The following is a 24,954-nucleotide window of genomic DNA, read 5'->3' as shown; positions in this document are numbered from 1 at the left end:
TAACTGCACATGTCCTAATGAGTTCCCACAGAAAACAACAAATCTGTGGGTCATAATTTCAATTCAAATTTCAAGTCATAGATCTCTAAAACATAATTTCACATCTTATTCAAAGGCCCTGGTCACTTGTGTGCGGGAAAGAAGAAGCACACCAAACTAGCCTCTTACCTTCTGCTTCTGGAAATGTCTCATCCTCAGTTTCACCAAAAGGGTTGATACGCCTAGAGGAATAACCACTGTCAAACAATCTTGAAAGTTTCAGCTAAAAGGCACTTAACACTTCAACTCTAAATCAGAATGGCAACAGTCTTGGGAGGTGGGTGGGGACACAAAAGATGTCAAATTTATTTTCTTTTGTCCCAGAGGTAACCTCCCTTAGCCCATACCTGCTCCCTCTGTTCTGATCAAGGAATTCTGTAGCAGGAAGTACAATATCAAATTGAATAGGTGTTCCAGGTGCAATTAGTTGTTCAGGTTCAGGTATATTAACTGTTGCTTTGGGAACAATCTTGTCATTTTCCATCTCTGAATTTTTCAGGTTTTGGCTGGAGTACAAAATAGGAGAGGAAAAAAAAAGTCAAACAAATCCCTCTTAACCTTTGCCTTAAAATCAAATGAATACATGTTGAATGCTGATGTGATGGACAAGGAAGAAAATTTCAATCAATCCTTCAACCCATTCTACAAATAAATCTTTGAAAAATGTCATTCACATCCTTGGGTAAAATCCTTCAGATCTCCCCACTACCTGTAGTTAGCTCTGCTGCACAGCATTCTGCATTGTGTTAGACTATTTATTACAGTATCTACTGATTTTCTCTTTGTATCTTTCGTTTATGAGGGCAGGGGCTAGAGCATATTTATTGCTTGGGACATAGCAGGCATTCAAAAATGTTAGCTGAACGAATATTACATCTTGGCCTAGCATTCAACCACCCCCTGGCTCTAATTTCTCCTGAGGGCCTCCCTCTCCATTCCCTCAGTGTGCCCTCCACTAGAGCTACACCAGACACACCATATGCTGTTCTTTGGGTCTTCATCTCAATTCTGCTGCTTACCCAGCTCTCCTGTACTCCAAACACCAGCTCCAATTCCTATTCATCCACTAAGCCTTTCAAGCCACCCTGACCCTCTCCCTCCTCCGCACTCCAGTGGTTCTTCTCAGTAAGTCCCAGGGAAAGTCTGGTACCCCTATGTGGCTCTTGCCCTTAGCACTGTGCCCACACGTTGCTACTGAGATTGTGGCACATAAAAGGAGAGTACTGTCTGTATAGTGATTAATCATGTGCCACCATGTTTCTTCTCTTCCAGTGTCAGAATGCCATAATTGAACTTCTCATATTTTTATAATCTTTTCTCCCCAGCTAGAATGTCAACTCCTTTGCGGGGCAAAGAATGTCACAGTATTTTGATTTCTTATGCTGTTTGGACTATTAAAATGCTCCCATATCTTTCTGTTCATTTGATATTTTGTATATCAGTATTTTAATATTCCTCAGGTACATCAATAACTGAATCGATTGTATGAAACTACTTTATAATCCCATTTGACAAATGAGCATACTAAATGGAAAGTGGCTAGAAACACAACAGATAGGCTGGTAGACAGTCACTGCAAGTAGAGACCATTCAGTTTAACCCCCATCCTTAACAGAAAACGAAACTGAGGTCTCTAGAGAAACTGAGTAATACTGAAGGCACTCAATTATCTGGTGGGTGAGTAGATTAAGAACTGAGGTCTCCTCACTGCCAGTATAGTGCTTTCCCATGATGCCACACTGCCTCAGTAATCCAAAATGGTAGACTCACATCTGTGTTTGATCCAGTCTTTAAGAGAGGGGTATGATTTAATAAGTGATAAGCACCAGAGGAAGGGATGAGTAGAAGCTTAAAGGGGAGGAAGTGAGCCCAAGACTTTGGCTCCCCAGAGGGTCTAAGGGGAGATAATACAACAAAGATAGGATGGGGCCAGGTTGTAAAGGGCTGTTAACACCATCAGGTGGGGTCTGAACTTGACTCTACAGAATAGGGAGGCACTGAAGACTCTCTGAACAGAGGAGTGACATGATGTAAAGCATTACCTGTGATCTCTAGGTCACCAACTCTAATGGACACTTTGTGGTCATCCTCCTCCTTGATCTCTCAAAGCATCTAACATAACTGACCTCTCCTTAAAATTCTTCTTGGTTTCTGCTGATGCCATTTTTCTTGATGTTTCTCAGTGTCTTTGGCAGGCTCCTTCTCCTCTACTCCAAATGTTGGAGTTCTTTAGGATTCTGTCCTAGGCCCCACTCTTTTCCCTCTACACTCTCTCCCTAGATGATCTCTTCCACTGCCATTTTCCTGTGAGTTCTTGATTCATATATGCAGCCCTGACACTTTCTTTGTACTCCAGACTCGTATCATCAGTTGACTACTTAACAACTCACTGGAATGTTTAGTGGGCCTCTCAAACTTATCATGTCCAAAAGTGAACTCTTGAGACCCACTACCAACTCTTTTTCATCTCTTTAAATACCACCACCATCTGCCCAGATCATTCAACCCAGACTGTGGTCATCCTCTGATCTGTCCTTTTTCTTCCACTCCACATCTCGAAGTCCTATAGATTTTTCCTCTAAAATAAGTCCCAAATCCATCTACTTTTTATCTCCTCTGCCAGGAGCCTGGTTTAAGACGCCATCATCTTCACCTGGACTGCTGCTACAGGCTCCTCAGTGGATACCTACTTGCCCAGCTCTGTGTTGTGTCCTCCATAGTAGCCAGAGCTGACCTTAGAAAACGTCAAGTGGATCATCTCTCTCTCTGTCTCTGACACACACACCTACATAACTCCCAGAACCCTTCCACAGCTCCCCAAGCTCCTGAGCATGACTTCCTTCACCATCTGTCCCTGTCTTCCTCCCTCCCCAACCTCATCTTGCTCCACCGTCTCCCTTTACCCACCACTGTCTAGTTATACTGGTCTTTCAGTTCCTCAAATACACTAAGATCTTTTCTGCCTTATAGCCTCCATGACTGCTACCAGGAACGCACCACCTCTGGCTATTTGCAAGAGTGGCTACTTCTCATCTTTTATTTCTCAATTTAAATATTATCTCCACTGATAGCCCCTACATAGGTCTCTCTTTACTCTCCACAACAGCACCCTCATCTTGAACATAATAGCACTTTTCTCAATTTTAACTAAGTATTTGTTCACCTTTTGCCTGTCTTCTCCCACAAGTCTGTAAGTTTCATGACCCAGCCCAATGCCTGGGCACACCGCAGATATCAACAAACATTTGTTGAACAGCTGGATAAATGAATGAATATTAGATATATAATTCCTGTAGAATGAGGGGAGGCCACACATGGTATTTGCTTAGAAGTGAATAGCAGTTTGTTCCCAAGAACACGGTTTTGCATGGTATTTGCTTAGAAGTGAATGGCAGTTTGTTCCCAAGAACACAGTTTTTCTGCTCCTTTCTCCCACTGTCATCAAAATATTTCTTTATTCTTAATGGGTTGACCCTAAGAGAGATAGTACCCCTCCCCTCCATAGCTCTGGGACCATCTGGCAGCCCTGTCTTTCACCTTTCTAATCTCTGGGTTGATTCAGTTGGCCGGCTAGAGTCAGTTTTTTTTCAGGGATTCTTCTGTGTCCCTTCTGTGGGGTCCTTTCTGTCTAAGAATGTGATTTACTCATTCTAGAACTGGGAGAAAAATTAGTTACTGAATAATTAAATCTGAGCTGCAAATTATTTTTTAGAAAACCAATCATACCTTCTAATTACTAATGCTAATTAAACTATACATCAGCACCCTAGAAAGACAGCATATTAAAGCTGGAAGGGGCCTTAGAGGTCGTCTCGTTTCTCATCTTCTTATGTCACAAAGTTAAGGAGACAGAGGCCCAGAGAACTGACTGACTCACCAAGGACAGCTAGCTGTGTTCAAGGCAGAGCTATTATTAGAATGTCTCCTAACTTCGAGTCTAGTGTTCTCCCTGGTGCCCCTCTAACATTCTTGTGGCTTTACGAGGAGGAGACAGACACATTTGCCCAAGACAGAGCTCACGGATTAGCCCTACTGGCTGCATCTTCACTTCCATTTCCATTCATACAGTGCTTTCCTTAGAGCTGGACTTAATCAGCATGCTGCTGTGTGAACTGTTAAACCCTTACATCACAGCACCAAGGCGTTTCTCAGACTCGTTGCCTCTTTCCCATTTTTATTACCTTTGCTCAGGTTCTCATGTTCTATTTCACAGCTACTATTACAGCCACATCCTGTTGGGTCTTTCTGCCCTGCCCTTGTCCCCGCACATCTATCCAATCTATCTGATATAGTGCTGCAGAACAACCTTTCTACTCTGGTTCTGCTTATGCCACCCCTTTGCCCAGAGCCTTCGGTCTGCTTCACTGTCTCTAACTCCTAGTTCTTTCACAATTGGACTCAAACCTATTTTCTGGCCTTCGCTTCTACTGCTCCTTCTCATGAACCCAGTGCAGGTGTGTGAACACTGGCTCCACACCACTGCACAGCACTGCGACCCTGGGAAGATACTTAACCACTCTGAGCTTTTGAATGACTTTCTTCTGGACTCAGTAGATAATATCTGTAAAACATGTAAGGGGGTTCTTTCTACACTGAAAGATGGACACCAAATATAATCATAATTTTAATTTACCCTTTGATGCCATGCTTTCATTAGCGTGACAAATAACACAGCCCTCTATTATTTAACCAAATGGAAACTCCCATTAAGACAAAAGGTGGGATTCCTAGAATAAATCCTAAAGTAGTGTTCAAAACAAAAGAAAAGCTACGTGCATGAAAATGTTTACAATAAATGATAGCAAACAAAGGAAGGGAAGACAACATGAATACTTAATAGCTAATAATAATAAATGATGGAAAAGGGTATATAGTTATTAAAAGGAACAATTATGAAAAAACTTAAAAATATAAAAAATATACATGTGAAAATGCAAAATAAATGCACACGTGAAAATATCAGTATGTGTGCAGATAAGGCACCGTAACAGGGCAGTAACACAGACACATAAAGGGTGATTTTGTTCCTTATTTTAAAAAATTTTTGTTTTGGTTCCATAACTTTGTTGATGCTGATAGAAAACGTGAGGAGAACCCCTGACTAGCAAGACCCTAGAAGCGAGTCCTGTGTGCCTGGACTGCAGCGGCACGGTCCAGTGGGAAGGATGTGGATGCTGAAATCAGACAGCTTTGAATCCTGGCTCTGCCCCTCATCTGTGGTGTGAACATGGGCAAAATATGTAACCTTTCCTAGCCACAGTTACTGCTTCTGTACAACAGAGCTGAACACTACTCCTGGTGGTTTGTGAGGATGAAACAGCTTGTGTCAAACTCCTAATACATAGTTTGGCTCCATAAAAACTAGTTTTCCATTGTCCTTTAGTTACCTGGGGCGTGAGTTTTCTTGCTTTTTTCCAAAACTTGTAATAGGAGTCACTGCTTGGAGAGCTGTCTGATTCAACTTGATGGCGACTGCCTAAAAATCCACAGGAAGACATGCTCAGTCCCAGGAGGTGGATGCTTACCTTTCAGATTGAGCAAAGGGCTGAGATGCAGGTAAGGCAGCTGTTAATTACCTCTGGGTTGTCAGTCAAGTAGATCTGCCTGGAGATGTTGTTTATTGCACATATCCACTGTAGAGGACATGAAAAACCTGCTGAATCCCAAAGTCACCCACTATACTAGGAAAGAAGTGAAAAAAACAAAACCTTTACCTCTTCATTTTCCTTTCTGCTTTCTGCCTGGAGGATTATTCCCCTGAAATAAAATGCATCTGGATAAGTGCTTCTCAGATCTCAGCGACTGAGGATTATTCTACATAAACTCAACTTGCCTGGGGTCCTGAAGGGCAAGGGCCAGGAAGGCGGCATGATGGGAAGGAAAGAAATGGGGTTCTGGCTCTACTGCTCATTCACTACATGATCATGGCCAAATACTTCCTTTCCCTGGGCCTCAGCTTTCTCAGCTATCAAATGAGCAGGCTGGACTCAGATCTATTAGCCCCAGTCTGTGATTCTACAGTGTGGACCATCTTGTTGGCCCTTCTTAGATGATCCAAGGCAACCAGGACTCTGGCTCAGCCACTCCTCCCAATCACACCCAAGGAAGGAATTAGTAGCCATTACACTCCTTCCCAAGAACTAAAAAATCTGCAGACGGAGGGCCAGGGAATAGGGAGATAGGATACAAATACTACTGCCCTACCTTTGTGAAGGCTTAACTCTAAAAGGACTCCACATCTGCTAGTTCCTTTGTTCCTCAGATCATCTATGGGAGGTGGGGAACATGTATTTTACCCCTATTTTATATCTGAGGAAACCGAAGCCCAGAGGAGTTATGTAACTGCCTGGGACCACAATTAGAAGGCAGGCGTCTTCCTTCCTAGGTCATCTCCCTTTCTAGATCTTCTCCTATCACTCGGGGAGAAAGGATGGTGTCTAAAACTGCTCTGCCAATCTGGGAGAGGAGACGGTCAACACCATACCAACACTGCCCCCCACCTCTCCTGAACGTGCTATTGTTCAAATAAAATCTCAACTCAGAACCCCAACATAGACAGCAAATGCAAGTAGAGCAGCTGACTGAAGGACTCTCCCGAGGCAGGTGCACCCTGGAGCACCTCACGGGGCTCTGAACTCCTTGTAGTAGTTTGAAACCACTGCTCTAAGTGACAGGGGATCCCCTGGGATAGGATCTACTGTGAATGACCACAAGGCTGCCACTTCAAAAGCATGACCTCTTCTGGGCCCTTGAGGTACATGGGGTATGTGGGGACAGCATGCTAACGAATGACACTGCTGCAGCTCAAAATATGGTTCATATCTCCTGTCTCAGCTAGAACAACGGACTCCTCAGGCAGCTTTTACCTATTCTCCCCCTCATCCCTGCCCTGCCATAATACAAACACAAATGCTTGTTCAGCAACAGGCAAGGAGTAGCCACAGCCTTCTCTCTCTGAGAATCTGTGCTGACAAACAGCTCCTTCTGTCACCATCTTACAGACATAGGTCATCTCTTCTCCGAAGCCACAGACAAATCCTCACCGAGACTCCTTAAATAAGGCAGGGTGGATCCCATACAGGTCATGTGTGCTTGCTTAAAGAGAATATGAAAACATCCTCCCGAAAGGTCAACAGTACCCGGAACAGAGCCTCTCCCAGGGAGGACTGGCGTGTAGGAATGAGCTAGGAGGCCCCTGGCAGGGGTGGAGTCACTACACTTGTTCTCCTCCCAAATAAAACCCGTGTGGCATACGATTTTCCATTAGGAGTGGTGATCTGGAAGCAATATCGTCGGTCTTCACAATCCACAGCCATCACCGAGCAGTTGTCCAGGTCCTGGATCAAACCTCCAGCCACGGCTCCCCTGGGCTGACACATGAGATTCCCGCCTTGGGTGAAGAAGTAAAGTCTCTCCCAAGTGGTGGTGACCAGCCCTGTTTTACTGTAAGAATTGTTTTTAAAAAGCCCATTAGTACTAGGAAGCACGAACGGCACCTCAAGATCTTGCTGCCTCTTTAGGGTATTGGCAGCATTTTAGAAATAATGTGATTCTTTTTATTAAAGCAAAACTGCTTTGAAAATAACTCAAGTGCAAAGAGTAGCAGAAGAGGTCCAATTTAGCTTAAATGATCTGGGAGATTCTGGGATCTGCTCCCATGGGAGATGCCAGACCCACGACCAACTCCAGCGTGTGGGCAGGATGCGCCTACCTCCACTGCAGCCAGACTCTGGCCTCTACCTGATATCTGGAAATGGAATTAGTCCATCACCATTAGGAACTGGAAACCTGGAAGATCATTCCTCTAAGACGTGGAGCTGAACTGCTCTAAATCTAGTCAGTCACCAGGATCACCATGGCCACAGCACACAGAACCCTGGGGCATTTAGAAGACTGAGTTGTGCTCAGCCGGATGTTATTCTTGTTTTGTGGGCTGCTTACAAGAGGAAAATCCAGTAACTGGCAAAGAACACCAGAACCTTGTGGAGTTTTCTATCTGTACAGAACTAAAGGAGACATTTGGTTTGAGATCTCAACAAGCTTACAGACCTTTGAAGAGCTCTACCCTGGTAAGACAGCAGCTGGCAATTTCTCTTCATAGATCCTCCATTTGGGGGATACCAAATACATTTACTTGAGTCAGTATTTACTGAGTAGCAACCATGTGCAAGGCACTAGGCTTCCTGCCTCAATAATTATAATAATTTCCAAAAAATGGTAATAGCTAACATTTGAATGCTTACTACCTTCTAGGAATTACCTCATTCAATCCTTGTAACAACTGTATGAAGGAGGTGCAATTACCAGCTCTATTTTATGGATAAGCGATTGAGGCCCAGCGGGGTGTCTGACCGGTACTCAAACCGATTCTTCACTACCCCAACAGTAGCCTCCCTCTGCTCTTAGATGCAATTAAACCTGATCATCCCTTTAATTCAAAATGGACATTTAAAGACCTGAATGTTAAATATGTGATTCAGTCTATATGAACCTAGATGACTCTGAATACTTCCTGGCCCTCAGACTCTGGCTTTGATGGCTCCCACCTGTCAGGGGCCTGGAGGAAGGGGAGGGGTGGGATAACAACACTCACTGGTCCAGGAGGATGACAGTGAAGAGCAGTCTGCCTGCAAACAGCCATGGTGACCAGGGACAGAGGTGGCCTGCCCCCTGGAGTCCATGCACTGGGTTCTTACTCACATGACTTTCAAGCCCATCTCTCAGTGCTTGTAGACCTGGGCCCAGAGGCTTCCTGTGCCCCAGGTGGGAGGGGTGCTGTGGTGGGCGTTGTACCCCCACTCTTTAATGGGGCACTCAGCAGATCCTCTCTCGTTACTCCTGGGGAGAACAGATTTGAGAAAAAGAGGCAGGCAATGGCATTCTCACTTTCTGAGATTAAGGTAACCAGCCTTCTGGATGAGGTTCCTGTTGATCTGTGGTGCAGACACATCAAAGTCTGGAGTGTAAACAGATTCATCAACAGCAAGTAATTCTTGCTGGGACGCCCGCATCTTTTCCGCTTCAGCTTCCTGTTCCACCTGAATGCTTGAGACAGAAGGTGACAGGTCAGTCACTCATCACTGGCCAACCCAGCCCTGCTGAGCAGCAGATGGCAGAGCCATCTCCCACGGCTTCCTGCCTTACACAGGAGCCGCAGCCTCCCCTGGAGCCACAACTCTCCACCTTATCTAACTTAGGCCCTGAAAGCTGGGATCATGGGGACTCGAGTCTGCATCAGGAGAAGTGTTTATATGACTAATGTTTTAAATAAGAAATGCCATTACACAATGCCTGAGCCCAGCTAAACAATTTCTCTGCTGACAAAGTGGTAAACGTGCTCAAAGTGTTGAAGCAAATTTTAAGAGAAAAACTTTGACGAGCCCATCCTCAAGGGCTGCATGTGCAGGTCGCCTGTGCAAGTGCTGGAAAGGAAGGAAGAAAACAGCAGTCATTCCTGCCGCGCCCCCCTTGGTGGAGATGGCCAGTGGAGAGAGGAAAATGACCTGGAGGTGGCACCAAGGCGCAACACAAAGCCTGCTGCAGCGCTTCTCTTTGCATGACAGCCACACAACGGCCCGAGACTGCACGGGCTGGCTAGCCAAGCCATGCCCACGGTAGGAACAAGGGTGAGTGCACAGAGGTCCAGGCTCTGGCTTTTATGTGCGTGTGTGCTGAGGTGTAGAAAACCTGGAAGCTTTAGCTTGAAATAAGCAGCTGCCCTTTCTCCCCACAAAGTGAGGCCTCCATAGCTACGCCACCAAGTGGTGACAGTCTTGGTTATAAAATGCTGAACACATGGCCCACCCACACGAGAGAGCAAACTTTAGAGGCCTTGCTCCACTTCTCCACTGTGTTAAAGGAGAGAAGGCTGAATTATGAATGTTAAAATCAGAAGAAATTTTGGGGGCCAGCTAGTCCAGGGTTTCACAAAGTGAGTTCTTCAGGATTTTCTCTCAAAAGGGTTCTTTAATTACATCAGTTTGGGCTTGTACATTCCATGTTCTCCTCTTGGAGATTCACAATGTACACCGCCAGTATCTTGTTTAATGCAACTTGATGCAAGCCATCAATCTAAGCTAATTTTGACTTTTCTGACATTTGAGTGGAATGACTGGAGACTTCCCCCCTGGTGCCCTTAGGATAGGCAAGCTGGAGGACAGACCTCATCAGCTTAACCTGCTTGTCATTGCCAAGACAGAGAGAATGGAATGAGAGAAAAACCGTTAAGCAGTACAGGAGGCGGAAGGAGGGAGCCCAACGCATACAAAACCACTTAGGTTCTTAAGTTTTTGTGGGTAAGAAACCTCTGAGGACCTGATGAAAGGTAAAGATCGTCTCCCCCAGAAAAATACTCATGTGCATTTTGCACACAACTTCAGGGAGTTTTCAGTAACTGCCTCTCCCTCCCCTCTCCAACCCATACAGACCCAGGTTCAAAAACTCTGAGCTAGTCCAAGGCTCCAAAGAACTCAAGGAGCAGGGCAGAAAAGTGACTGCTTTCAACTGGTTCTCTTTGAAGATTTTTTAAAAAAAAGCATGTTTCACTTAATTAAAAAAAAATATATATGTGTGTGTATATATATATGGGAGAAACAGAAGGAGCCAAGAAAAAAGGTAGAAGTGTATCACTGTGGGGTTAGGGACTAAAATAACCAGCCCCTGGCTCTGTGGGGTGTTTGGAAACGACCCCTGCCTGGGTTTCAGCTGGGTCCCGAATCTTCTCACATCTTGCTACAGCATAGACCTAGGTCCCAGGGGAGGGACCGCAGAGCTCTGGAGCCACCACTGGACACTGCTCCTTGGCCTCCCTGGACTGGCCAGCTGCTGATGCGTGGCAATGTGGCTGCAAAACCACCTCCTGGTTGGAGAGGAGTGGCAGTACTTATTTACTCACCAATATAAAACTAAAGTAATAGGAAAATTAGAATTCTTAAACTGAATGCTTCAGCTGTTTGAACCAGGAGGTTATGTGCCTCCAGGTTCAACTGGGAACCCCGCCTGCTGTCTGTTGCCCCTGTAATGAAATACACCTTGTCAGGCAGCAGAGGGACAACTCACAGACCTGGACCCAGCCCTCAAGAGAAGGCTGTGTAGCCAGGGCTTTAATGCCTGGCGCGTGGAACTGTCGGAATGGCTGGGGCCCCACTTTGGTTGGCCTACTAACCACTCATGTTGACAAAGAAAGAGGACATAGGCTCTAGGATCTGCAGAGAGTACACCATAGCATCTCAAAAACGGCACAAATGTCGCACCATTCATTAATAAAAGAAATCTAGTACATGAAAAAAAATTTGAGGGGCCGGCCCAGTGGCATAGTGGTTAAGTTCACACACTTTCCTTCAGCAGACCGGGGTTCGCAGGTTTGGATCCTGAGCACAGACCTACACACCACTCTTCAAGCCATGCTGTGGTGGCGTCCCATATACGAAACAGAGGAACATTGGTACAGATGTTAGCTCAGGGACAATCTTCCTCAAGCAAAAAAGAGGAAGACTGGCAACAGACGTTAGCTCAGGGACAATCTTCCTCAAGCAAAAAAGAGGAAGACTGGCAACAGACGTTAGCTCAGGGACAATCTTCCTCACCAAAAAAAAAAGGGACCAGCCCCTTGGTGTAGTGGGTAAGTTCGGCACGTTCCACTTTGGCAGCATGGGTTCGCAGGTTCGGATCCCATGTGCAGACCTACACCCCTCGTTCAGCAGGGCAGAAAAGTGACTGCTTTCAACTGGTTCTCTTTGAAGATTTTTAAAAAAAAAGCATGTTTCACTTAATTAAAAAAAAAATATATGTGTGTATATATATATATGGGAGAAGCGCTGTGGCGCTGTGCCGCTGTGGCGGCAATCCACATATAAAAAGAAGTGGAGGAAGATTTGGCAACAGATGTTAGCTCAGGGCTAATCTTCCTCAGCAAAACATGAAAAAAACTGAAGCACAGATGGCTCTCCCAGAAACATGGAAAACTATGGAATTCTGAGTTAAAGTAGGATAAGAAAGAGACAGAGATAAGGGAGAAGTGTTATGAAGTGACAATTGAATAGGCGCCCTTCTTTCACTTTCTCCTAACATTCCCAGGGGCTAACGATCAAATTAAAAGGCAAGAAACTGAACTCGAATTTCACAAATTGCTCTCTAGCATAAGTATAAATCTAGTCCACATCACTCGCTGCTGCCAGCAATCAGGAAAAAACAGCTCAGTGACGTTCAGGAGGGAGGGTATTCTTTCATAAACTACAACTCCCCCCTCATGTCTGTGTGAACACTCAGCATTGGTTTTCCTTCGGATTTATTCTTTATTTTCAGCATTTTAGGTACACTTCTGCTTAAGTAAATTCCACTGGTTGTCCTTCTTAAGGTATTTTGAAATGCACATCCTCGAGAAAATGAGCAACTTTCTCTTCATTTTTCCACACAAAATACAATCCTATCCTCGTGTTTCCATTTTGTATATTTACTTATCAACTACATACACACACACACACACACACACACACACACACACACACACACACACTTCTATACTCCAGGAATCATAACAAGTCCTCAAGGAACTACATGCCTGCAGTCTTCATGAAAAACGCCTGGTGCTGGAGGAGGCTGGGAGCCTCTTCCGGGCTGACTATTGTGGACGCTGACGAAGGAGCCAAAGGGAGTGAGAGCAGCCACGGCCTCAATGACACGTGGGCAGGACAGTCAGAAGAAACGATGTATTTTTTTAAAAAGTGCATTTGCCAGGCTGAACTGCATGCAGTTTGTTAAATTAATTCAAAAAAGGCTTAACGCCTCGTTTATCTACCATGACAAATGTCATGGTTAGAGTTTCCTGAAAAGGTGTGGCATTTCTGGCTGCTAACCCATTAGCTCTCAAAGGTAAGAGCAAAGCGCTCGTTTAAATGCACAGCAAGCCTAAACTGGACTCACAGGCTTCTAACACATGAAACCTGGATAGTAACAGGAGGAGACCCAAAGAACTGGAACTTGGACTTAATGGGAAAGTACCCCTGTGACATTTTAATCTTTTATTTATACATAATCTTTTACCATAGTGGACAGGACTCTGGGCTCCACACAAGTCGGGAACCGCAGAAATCATTACTTTTCAACCACAATATTCACAAATACTGACATACTCATCAGCAGCTAAGAAGAGGCACTCTTTCTGAGTGTTCACGGAGTGGACATGGGCTTTGGGGGACCCTCAGCTGTCAGAACCCTCCCCACCTCGTGGAGACATTGATTCAGCAGGAAAGGCAAAAGGCACACAAGATCCAAAGTGGAAGGCAGCATTACCTTTGAACCATGTCTGCAACGGAGGATAAAAAGCTGTCCATACTTTGGTTAAACATCTCTGCTCCCCTCTTAAAAAAGTTAATCTGAAAGATATAATTGTAATATTCTGAAAATCATCTAGGAAAGGAGATGAATGAATTCATTAAATGTGAGACTGAGAGCGTGGAGGCAGCCGACACTGGTTGGCCAGCCCCTCCTCACTTGCAGCACTCGCTGCGTCTCTACAGAGCCCCCACCACATGCCACGGCTGAGAGTTACTCCCAAAGCCTTGAGTGCACGTGTGGAATGTGGATGGTAAACATAGCTATCTGGCTGAATGGCTGTCAATATTAGGAATAATGTTAAGTTAACTGCTTGGTACATATCTGGTGCATCAATAATTACTACTGATCATTATTTTTGATGGTATCATCATGAGTTTTTTTCCTGTGTGAATTCTAGATAGTAAATTTCTTGAGAGCAAGGATAAGGTCTTATTCATGCCTGCATCTCCAGGGGCTAAATGGGTATGTGACCAATGACACATACAGCCCTAGCAAGAAATGGACAAGCACTTGACACAGCTCAGCGTGAGGTTCTCCAAAGCGAAGCCTACACTGAAGGCCACCATCTGGCTGACACTGTTCACCAAGCCTCATGTGGCTCTGAACACAGGCTGGACAGATGGTGACATGGCTGAGATATTGCAGAGGGAAAACTGGGCTCAAGACCCCTAAAAGGCTCTTCCAACCCTGATATCAACTTAAAGTGGATTGTGTATGTGAAGGACACAGCAGGGCCCCGGCACTGCACAGGTGCTTGACATAGGCGAGGCCCTTCCTGCTCCCCAGTGCTCTCTGAGAGATGCTCTCTCTGCCCAGGGGAGAGTGGACCTAGGAGATCTGAGGACTATACAGTTTGAAAATGAAAACTGCAGTTGCTGGCTTTCTGGGAACCAACAGAAGGAATTCCTTACTTCCTGAGACTCCCATGTCTCACCTCCCAGAAAGTTTGGGTTCCCTGACAAACCCTGAAGGGCAGGTGTACGGGAAAGAGAGGAAGAAGACCATTTCTGTGCGTTACTGACATCTGCAAACACCTCGCCCCGAAAAGCTCAAGTTTCCATTTCTTCTATGCCCAGGGTTTAAAAATCCTAAGTATTGGGTATGAACTGCTCCATTTTATATGCCTGATTGTACAGAGGTAAACAGTTGCAAGCCTAAGTCATGAAAAAAAGAGAGAAAATATTCAGCTCGGACATAGGTAATCTCTCATGCATTACCCCAGACCCCAGCTGGGCTGTCTGATCTGGAAGCAGCCCTTGCCCTGGGTGGTGGTCACAGAAGTTGACCTCTTACCTCGAGGAGGCTAGTATGTTATCAACATGATGCTGACATCCTTACATCTGTTCCCCAGACACCCTGGGGAAGTACATACACCAATGTCCTTAGTTTTCACAATACCAAACAAATGATGATCATGATTATCCTAATGCAAGGTAATACATGCAGGGAGATGTTCTGGCCCCATGATCTTTGAATCATACAGAGCTCAACACTGTAAATGCCATTTTGAATCCCTGAAATGTTAAATATCAAAGTCTGTTAAATGTGCATTCTGTATTTCTAAGGGCACAACATCATGGTGGCTTTTCCTCTCCTTCTCCTCCCTGAACTCCTTGGAATTTATACTCAAAATCCATGTCTTAGCCCCTCTACTATTCTGTAAGCTTCTTGGACAGGGGCTCACACAACCTCTAAAAAAATATGACGAATGAATGGAAGGAGGGGATGAGATACTGGCTTCTACAGCCACATTTCATAGTACTTACCCTGTAAATACTACACTAGAGTTCATTTTTGTGTTCTCATAAATCTGTACACAGATTACAAAACCTCAGTTTGTTTGCAGCATGAGGACTGAATCAGGATGTAATTGAAAACCTGTGTAACGAGGGCTGGGAAAGCAGAAATGGAGTCAAACAACCTCTGCCAAAGTGGGTGGTGTGAGAAGCCTGAGTCAGTGGAACATCATTCAAAGACCAAAGTTCATGTGCCTCTGGGAACAGCAGGAAGGACAGTGGCCATATGACCATCTGTTAACAAAGGTGGATGCTCAACGAACATTGATTTAAAGGGGCAGATGAGGCAGAAGGAGAGCAAATGCTTTGGAAGCATCCAAAAGATTCATGAGTTAGCCAACCTGGTCTAGGAGAAGGGACTACAGTTTTCATCAGCATTTACAAAGTCTGCAGGGTGAGGGACTATTTGGTCTTGTGCCTTGAAATCTGAACACTTTTCACATGAAAAATGAAACACGCCATCCTCAGTCCTCAAAAATGCTGTTGCTGCCGCCCAACAATGATGGTGTGCTCTGTTCTATTTTCCCAGGCCCAGGGGCTGCATTTGTGCTACTGCACCCACGGGTCTCCTCTTCTCTCCTGCGGCCAGCGTTCACTTACAAAGTACATGCTGGGAGAAGAGGTGTAGTCCCTAACCACGAAAGAGAGTGAAACCAGCTGGGATCAAGCCCCTCCTTCAGGACTTGTGAGGACTCTCATCTAACCAACTAGGCTCCCCCAAGCACTGACGGAGCAGGCCTGTGGCTGCTCATCTTTCTGAGACTCTACAGAGCAGGGATTACTGCTTCAAAGGCAGGACTGTCCATCCAGGGAGGACAGATGGGACGGGAGGTATTCTCTAACAAAACTAGGACATCCGCCAGGTCAGAGGTACGTTACTTAATGGAAGGAGAGAGGAGGGCAACAGCGAGTGAGCGAGTGCATACCTGTGGGCACAAGTGCCCATCGCGAGGAAGCTGGACGGCTCCCAACAATCTGCTGAGGACTGGAGCCCCCAGCTGGACAGTGCTAGTTTTTGGTTTAACCCAGCTTTACTCAGATGACACAGAAAGATTATATTGCTCTACTTAAATATTACCTCTGAAGGCAGAAGGTGACTTTAGTGTCCTCACCATTCAACAATGTAACAACCATATTAAGAAGACAGACAATTGAGCTTGGATGTTTAAAGATCCTCTCTTGTTCCCCCTTTCTCTGAATGAAACTAAGGTGTTTTTTTTTTTTTTGAAATTTACATATTTTTAAAATGTATTATAAAAATAATAGACGCTCATATGTCTGTGGTTTTAAAAAGTTGCTGTTTTTCTTAACATTTTGCTTCCTCACATCCTTTTCTGTTCCTAGATTGTCAACTGAGAGAAGGTTCCTGGCTGTGTTTCTCACATACCAGAGTGAGGTTCTGCAGTCCACAGAAGTGGGGATAAGCGGGGCAGGGATGGAGGGTGAGGAGTGGTGCCCTTCGCCTCAGGTTCACACTCACTCCTGTCCCTGCCAGGCTGGTGCCCATCCTGAAACTGCAGCCTCCCTGCAGACAAATGTCCAGTAGACCACTAAATGCGGGGGAAGAAGCCAAACACATACTCTACAGAGACTTCATCAAGCAGTGGCAACATCTCCCCACGCCCCAGATGCCAAGGAGCGGGAAATAACCTCAGCACGTATCATCTGAGAATAGCTCAGCTGACGGTGGCCTTTACCACACAGAGCAGCAGAGGAATGCGTGGAGTCCTCGGCTGTAAGCCTAGCTCTACCAACCTGAGCAGTCAGCTGCTTCTCAGAAACTTGGACTGGGCCTGGCTTTCATTTGGATCAGAGACAAAGGGCTACGGCGGCTCCTCCCCACGGGAGGTTTGGGATCAAGGCCATCATTTCCTGCACATATAGCCTAACAAGTCCAGCTCACGATGATCCAGCCCACCTGGAAACTCTCCAAGTGCTGAATCTCAGCAAGTTTCCAGGGACGTGGTGCATTCTGTTTCTTTCTCTGATGGTGCTTCAGTTTCTCCTAAATCTACCTCAGCAGAATGCCAGGTTTCTCCCCAGCTGGCTGAGGTCTTACCCTCTGGGGAAGGGACCACCCTACCTGTGCGTGGGCAAAGCCAATCATGGGCTCCATCATGGCCACACGCTTTCTGTACTGCAGTGCGTTGAGGGCACAGTAGTACTGAAGGGAAGAAAGGTGCTGTTTCCGCCGCGCAGCCGCCACCTCTTTGACAACTTCAGTCTTCACCTGATGAAGAGGTGAAAGGAAAACTTCAAGTTGTCTAATGGTTGTGGCAATTCTGTAAGAGCATGCAACTTCGAAACATGTTCATTTATTCATTAGAACCATTTTTGTGACAAATATAATACAACACAGATAAGCTTCCACGTCGGGTTTTAAAACATCCAAATTAAAAATACCAAAGTAGGGCCAGCCTGGTGGCATAGTGGGTAAGTTTGCACACTCCGCTTCGGCAGCCCGGGGATCGCAGGTTTGGATCCCGGGCGCGGACCTATGCACCGCTTATCAAGCCATGTTGTGGTGGCGTTCTACGTATAAAGTAGAGGAAGATGGGCACAGATGTTAGCCCAGGGCCAATCTTCCTCAGCAAAAAGAGGAGGATTGGCAACAGATGTTAGCTCAGGGCTGGTCTTCCTCACACACAAAAAAACAAAAACAAAGTAATAACATTTCAGTGCTTGTGAGGCTGCACTAGGGGGAAGCCAACACTTTCTGCTGGTAGCACAACAAAGCACTACAGTCCTTTAGGAAAACAGTAGGGCACATGTACTGAAAGCCACCAACATTGTAGTTCACTCATAAAACTGTATTCCAAGGAAATAATTTAGCCCAAGGAAACCATGGAACAGAAGTAAAAAGTTATATGCATGAAAACAGTTAATATTATCTCTAGTAGCAAAAAAAGCATGAGTTAAAGAATCAGACTCGATACCCAGGGCAAGGAGTTCAAGTGACTGAACGTATACGAGTCAGATAACCATATGCAGTACCAAGCTCAAGTTGAAATCACTTTGTGATTGTAATTTTACAATGGTTCCAAGCTGGTGTTAACAAACCAGTTTGAAAAGCTAGAATAGGGAAGCAGAAGTTTACTTACGTGAGATTCAAAATAAATAATTTAAAAATCCATGTACAGGAAAAAAAGAGAAAAAAATCGAGACACCCTCAATGTCACGAATTCACAATAGGAAGAAACAAAAGGAGCTTAAGTAAATGCGGTGAAAAACAACATGTAAGGTAGGTATTCTTACCTTTTCATTCTCCCTTTTTTTAGGAAGCCTGCTATATTTTGCCATTGAGAGGTCATGCTCTAAAAATAAACAGACATTTTAGCACCCAGACAGGTTGAAAGGCAAGAACATTCACTCAGCATCTCCACACACACACATCCAAACCCACGCGCACCACTAAACCCACGCATCAAGAATGGAGAAGATGGGGCCGGCCCGGTGGCACAAGCGGTTAAGTGCGCGCGCTCCGCTGCGGCGGCCCGGGGTTCGCTGGTTCGGATCCCGGGCGCGCACCGACGCACTGCTTGGTAAGCCATGCTGTGGCGGCGTCCCATATAAAGTGGAGGAAGATAGGCACAGATGTTAGCCCAGGGCCGTCTTCCTCAGCAAAAAAAAGAGGAGAATTGGCGGATGTTAGCTCAGGGCTGATCTCCTCACAAAAAAAAAAAAAAAAAAAAAAAAAAAAAAAAAGAATGGAGAAGATGCCTACCGTTGCTGGCGAGTCCGAAGAGATCCTTTAAAGTGCTTACTTCTGAATAAGAAAAAAGAAACACTTTAGAGCAAAGAAAATAAACTATGCCAACCCAGAGCTCTGTGCTTTCCCAAGAAAATACAAGTATACACATGGAAGGGGGAAGGTTCTCCTGGCACACCCTCAAGTCCCCTCATGGGGCCCTAGCCTGGTGGCTGGAAATCCCGCTCTCACTGGAGCTTGTGGCGTCAGCTGCACCCCATGTTCAGTGACCCTGACTGCCCACAGAGCCACTCCTCTCCAGAGAGCACTTGGGGACGGGGGCTGGAGCGCGTGGTAGCCAGGTACTATTCATGGAGACCAGAGTATAAAGGTATGCTCTGATTCTTAGCCCCCAAAAAGAGTGTTCTAACACATCAGAATCAGAAAGGCCTGACTACACCCAGAACCTAGAAATTTCCTGTCGTTGCCATTTTCACATCTGACAAAGTCACCATTGACAAAGTAATGTGCGGTGCCTGTTTTAAGGAAAAAATCAGATGCCATCTAGTATATCGTACCCGCAACAAACCTGACATGGCTTCACAAAGTCCAAAACCAAAAAACAAAAAGGTCAATGAGGGCAAGGACTGTCCAGTTAAAAACACAGAGATACCTAAAAGAAAGTGATACTTTTACAATTCCAAAACAATCCATTTTTGCTTTGTCAAACAAAGCAAAGCATTTTCACATCTTCGATGTTCTTTTTTAATTTGCCTCAAAATTGCCTCCAGCTTTTAAATTTCTTTTCACATTATTCTTACGCTTTCTGATATCAGGCTGCTTTCTGCCTTTGTTGTCTTGCATTTTTCTTTCTCTCTCACTGTTTACTTCTTATTGGAGCAGAGTTTTAGGGTTTTTTCCATTTAATTTTAAATAGCTTCCTTAATATCTTTTGTGTTCTTTTCATTCAGATTATGTGCTTGTATTCGTGGGTAAATGAAAAAAGCAGAAAACATAAGACAGACCACCACTAAGCAAAGGGGATGCCAGATTCTAATTTGGTTCTCATGTTGATTCAAGTACGACCTGGGCCAAACACTTCAAATTTATGTCTTGGTGTCATGAGAAAAGGATACTTTGATTAACTGTTTTCATAGATACTAAGAGCCTTCTCTTTTCACTGCTACTAGACAGTTTTATTCCCTTAAAAAAAAAAATCAGCATCCTGGACCAACACTACTGATCCACAGTGGAGCCATCCTGGATTAACACAGACGACTATCTAATATTATATAACGCTGTCGGGCACTCACAATCCCAGGCTGCCTCCCATTCATGAAGCTGAAACATACACCTCTGACAACACAGGTCTTAGAGGGAGATCATTTTCTTTCTCACAGATTTGGAGTTTGTTTTTAAAATGATAACCCCACACATTTCTGATGATTTTATTTAGAGAAAATCTTTTTAAAAAACACACTGAATGAGGCTTTCAGTACTGGATAATCAGCACACAACTACATTTAGGTGTGGGATTTGCATGTAATTAAAGATGAGCAACAATAAAAAACACTAAAAATCTGCTCAGTCAAGATATCTCTTTATACAAGCTAACTGCCATATTATTTGTTATTCTTTCTTTATCAAGTTTTAGTGCCGTCAAACTGCCCTTGGGTAGTTTGTGCCAGCTCCACCACAGGCCCCCACAGCCTCAGATGACATGATCACAGGGAATCGCAAAGCGAGGGGGAAAGAAGTCATCTTTAAGATTTACCCTTTGATTTACTGCATCTTTTCTGCCCCCCAAAATTTTTTTAATTTTAAGGTGTTATATTTTTAAAGAGGAAGTACTATACTGAACAGATCTTTCAGTACTCAGGTTTAGACTTTTTGGTCAGCAATTTTTTATATCAGTGTTCTAAAAATACAATTCTTTAATCTCTAAGCAATGAATATTTTCAATGAAATAAGAACAAAAGGACTAGAAAATTTAGATTCCTTTTTGCAACATCAACTAAGTTTTTTCAAGATTATTTGTTTTTATAGTCATTTTTTTGATTACCTTGATTTCTATGAGATATAAAATTATTCTCAAGTTTTATTTTAGTCGAAGAACCAAAATTAGTCCAAAAGGGCAACCAGGCTCTCTGAACTAGTCGCAGATGCTCCCCTCACTAAATGTGCGCTCCAGGAGAACAGGGACCCCACGGGCCTTGTTCAAAGCTGCACCCCCAGAGTCCAGCAGGAATAAAGTATGGGCCCCGCCCCATCCTTTCCTCTCCAAGGCTCCCACTTTACATTCCAAAGCATTCATGGCTCCCCAAGAACAGCATGCTCCCAATCTGTACTATAAGCCTTGCCACATATGTCTACTTGGTAAACACTTATTCACCTTTCAAAACCCAGCTCAAGATCACCTTCTTCAGGAAGCCTTCCCTGGCACCCTATCCTCAAAAGAGTAATTACGCCTTTGTGTGTGCTATTTCTATTCCTTGTACATCTCTGTTCTGCTGCCCTCATCACATGATAATACAATTGTCTGTTTCCAAGTCTATTTCTATTAGTGTGTGAGCTTTAGGTGAGCCAAGAACATAGTAGGAATTAATAAAAGTCAGCTAAATTGAATTGCTCAAAAACAAGGGCATTTCTCAATGATCCACATGTTTAAAGAAATTAATATAGCAAGAATTATTATTAAACGAATTAATATTTTGAAGGTAATTGACACCGAACTCAGTTACTTTACCTGTGAGATCCTTTTCTCGAAATTGTATAATAGGTAAGACCATTGTGTCTGCCAACTGTTTAGCCAGCTCTGTATGGAGAACATTAAGCTGAAAGAAAGAGAAATCTTACTGAAGAAAATTATATACACTATTACTGACACTGTCTTATTTCACCAACGGACCACACTGAACACTTCCGTAGTTAAGGAGCTGAGTTAGACTTCCTTAGCAAATAAATACCCTTCATAAGTAAATGATATAGACCGAGAGGTATTAAAAAATAAATGCAAGGTTCTAACTGACCAGGCCATCAGTTAAGTTTGCTAAAGGAGTCTCCAGGCCGATGGCTATTGTTTGTTTACTGTGCAAACTCTGGTTCTGTGCTCTCAATCTGAGCCACACCCGCCTGGAGAAGAACGCTTTGACGTGCCTGTAGTGAACACAGCTCACTGCGAGGGCTCAGCACAGGTTGGACTTCACAGGCCGCCGTGAGCTCTTGTACTCTCTAAGGGCACTGAAGTCACACTTGAAAGAGAGGCCTGCTGGGAACCTCCTAACCCTAAAATTGCAGCCCACTGTGGGCCTGGGAACTCCTCTGGAGAAAGAAGGCGCTCTACTGAAACAACTCAGATTTCAGGCCTCTGTTCCTTAGAAAAGGATCTTTCTAAGAACGAGACGACTGTATTCAAACGTGATCCTCCTCAGCAGAAAATTTTAACCGCTCTGGATTCTTTTTCCCCTTCCACCTTGTCAAGGCCTTACTAAATCCTGTTGTTGTAAATGGTCTAGGAGAAATACACATTCTCCCCATCAGCACCACCACTTCTGAGTACTTTTTGTGTGTCAGCTTTACAGGCTTTATACCATTAGTTCTCACCCACTCTGTGAGTTAGGTGTTATTTATTATCCCCATTTGGGCAAATAACTCTCCAAATCCAGAGAGCAAATAAGTGGCACGGCTGGGATTTTAATCTTGGGCTACTGAGATCTAAAATCCACACTGTCTCCACTACACTGTCTTGGATATAGAGTTTGGCTTTCATGCTCACAAAGCTGCCAAAACTTCCAATGTTTGGTAGTCTGGACATCAGCAATGAACACAGTGGAAGGGATTCTTCCACTGGGCCTCAGACTTCCAGATATTATGAGGATGCTCCAGGACTCCTTCTGGGTGAATCAGGCGAAGTCACCCAGCAATCATTTTTTGAAGTAAACATTTGGCACAGTTTCTTTCAGCAGTGATAGCAGTCACATATATGAATCCCCCTTCTCCACACAGATCTCCCCACAAGAGATCTGCTCCTTCAGGGTTTTGTCTACAGAGGCTGCTTTGATAAGCTTAAAGACTTGCCTAAGGTCAACCATTTGCCAGGCAAGGGAGCAATAGGCCAAGCAGTTAATGTTCCCCCATCTTTCTTTTCTTTTTTTATTGAGGTCACATTGGTTTATAACATTATCTAAATTTCAAGTGTACATCGTTATATTTCGATTTCTGTGTAGACTGCATCATGTTCACCACCCAAAGACTAATCACCATCTGTCATCGTACACATGTGCCCTAACGCCCCTTTCACCCTCTTCCCTCCCCCCGCCCCCTCTGGTAACCACCAATCTAATTTCTCTGTGTATTTGTTTGCTGTTGTAATGTTCCCCCTATCTTTCAATCTAGCCAAAGCCCGGCTGCTTTATTCTGCTGGGAATACATGAAGACAGTCATGCCAATAAATGCCATCAGGATAGAATGTGTTAATTATTTTTCCTGAATAACTTCAATAAGAAATGTACTGTTTTTTACTAACAGTTAATTGAATGAAAGTCAACAAGTACGCCTACTACGTGCCTGGCTCTGTGCTCAATGCTTTGATATACATTGTTTAATTTAATCTTTTTAACAGCCCAATTAAGGGACTTTCCTGCTACTGCCATTTACAAACAAACCAAAACTCAGGGAGATTAAGTGGCTTTCTAATGGTTATGCACTTCAGGGACGGCAAATTTCCTAGCTACTCATTTTTTTCCTAATTTTTCTTAAGGACCAAGGGATTTGTGTCATTGAATTTTTGCCTTGGGGCTTTTGAGAGGTAAGGGACAATCACTTCTAAACACATGCCTACTCAGAGCAGAGGGCCTGACACACTCAGTAAATGCGATCTGTAATGACGATTCCTGTCTCAGGTGCACTCCAAGGAAGTCATCTAGAAACCTTGCTTTTGGGGAAATCACCAAGGACAGAAATCTCTGCAGGCCTACATGAAGGATGTGATTCCAAGGCATTATATTAAATATAAGCCACACAAATTTCTACTTTTAGTTGGATTTTTCCTTAATTTCTGAGTCCAATTACTCATCTTGAAAAATTTTCAACCAAGTTTTCAGGTAGAGAAAACAACCTCAAAAGCTGCCCCCGAGCTAACTGCTTTCCCCCGCGTAGGGGTCTCCATCAGAGGACCTCTGAACACTCCTTACAGTGCTCAGCTTCTGGGAGGCCGTGAAACTCCCTATAAAAGCACACTTCCAGGCTTCCATCCTTTGGGAATGATTCACTCCCCTCTAAAAGAATCATCCTGCCTCTGCCCATGAAAATATGGTTGTGAGTAAACATCTTAAACTGGAAATCTTGGTTCTGGGGTTTTGACAACTAACCACATTTCCTTAGCAAGTCTCTTCTAGTCAAGAAAACAGACCACTTCAGTGGGTGCAGTCTACTGCTTCCCCCTGGGTTATTTATTCACTATTAATTAAGAAACATTCTTCTCCTCACCTCACACAAAAAAATTACTTTTGTTCCTCTCTAATTACATTTTCCATTCATTCTCCTCCTCTTCTGGAATGGATATCCATCCACTTTAACGTACATTTTGAAAAGAGTCACAGAGGTGGGATAGAGAAAGCAGCTCAAAAAGAACTGGATGACTTGTTCTGTTATCTCCCCAGCGCCTAGAGCAGCATCTACTAAACAGTAGGTGGTCAACAAATGTTGAATGAATAAAGACTTGTTGGACTGATTCGCTGAATGAACGAAGTGCAACCAGTACAATTTTATATGAATGTTTTTCATTTTATAAACTGAAGACGGCGTCTACTTCACATCAGTGATTGAACGGTTAAATGGTATTTGCATATTCTTTGTGCTTATTCTTTATCATGGCTTTTTATTATAAGTATTGCAAACTCCTTGAAAGATGCAACAGTTTACACCTACCTAATTTTGCAGAGGGTTCTGCCCAGCACCAGTAGCGTCTAAGCGTTTATGTTTTTTACAATTAGGATTTTTGCACTTTTCCTATAACAATATCAGTTTTTCAAAATATTCCAAATGTATACAATACAGCTACAAGAGGAGATGCATGAAACCCGTTGTTGTAGGCTG

The 24,954-nt window shown here is 44.1% G+C and overlaps 2 protein-coding genes across 5 annotated transcripts in view; one reads left to right on the top strand and one right to left on the bottom strand.

The window, feature by feature from the left end:
* Window positions 1–708, top strand: part of WASHC4 (WASH complex subunit 4) — a 69,733-nt gene extending 69,025 nt beyond the window's left edge. Inside the window, exons 34-35 of one of the 3 annotated variants that reach the window (XR_009223941.1) lie at window positions 116–316; window positions 539–708. The gene's annotated coding sequence lies outside the window, so the exon portion shown is untranslated. Of the gene's footprint in view, window positions 1–115; window positions 385–538 lie in introns of those variants that run through there. The other 2 variants (XM_058568519.1, XM_058568518.1) reach the window with 2 other exon arrangements.
* APPL2 (adaptor protein, phosphotyrosine interacting with PH domain and leucine zipper 2) overlaps window positions 1–24,954 on the bottom strand; it is a 53,373-nt gene that overhangs the window by 9,191 nt on the left and 19,228 nt on the right. For both annotated transcript variants that reach the window (XM_058568523.1, XM_058568522.1), the window contains exons 5-16: window positions 21,605–21,692; window positions 18,895–18,936; window positions 18,426–18,484; window positions 17,254–17,400; window positions 13,330–13,412; window positions 8,926–9,084; window positions 7,294–7,482; window positions 5,754–5,796; window positions 5,616–5,672; window positions 5,427–5,515; window positions 387–545; window positions 169–221 (exon numbers count right to left, since the gene is read on the bottom strand). In XM_058568523.1, coding sequence (XP_058424506.1) covers window positions 169–221; window positions 387–545; window positions 5,427–5,515; window positions 5,616–5,672; window positions 5,754–5,796; window positions 7,294–7,482; window positions 8,926–9,084; window positions 13,330–13,412; window positions 17,254–17,400; window positions 18,426–18,484; window positions 18,895–18,936; window positions 21,605–21,692 — 1,168 coding nt within the window. The remainder of the gene's footprint in view (window positions 1–168; window positions 222–386; window positions 546–5,426; window positions 5,516–5,615; window positions 5,673–5,753; window positions 5,797–7,293; window positions 7,483–8,925; window positions 9,085–13,329; window positions 13,413–17,253; window positions 17,401–18,425; window positions 18,485–18,894; window positions 18,937–21,604; window positions 21,693–24,954) is intronic.

Source organism: Diceros bicornis, chromosome 25 (assembly GCF_020826845.1).
Source record: "Diceros bicornis minor isolate mBicDic1 chromosome 25, mDicBic1.mat.cur, whole genome shotgun sequence".
NCBI classification, from domain to species: Eukaryota; Metazoa; Chordata; class Mammalia; order Perissodactyla; family Rhinocerotidae; genus Diceros; species Diceros bicornis.
The sequence above is the reverse complement of the archived record's forward strand: the minus strand, read 5'-3'. Positions and strand labels throughout refer to the sequence as shown.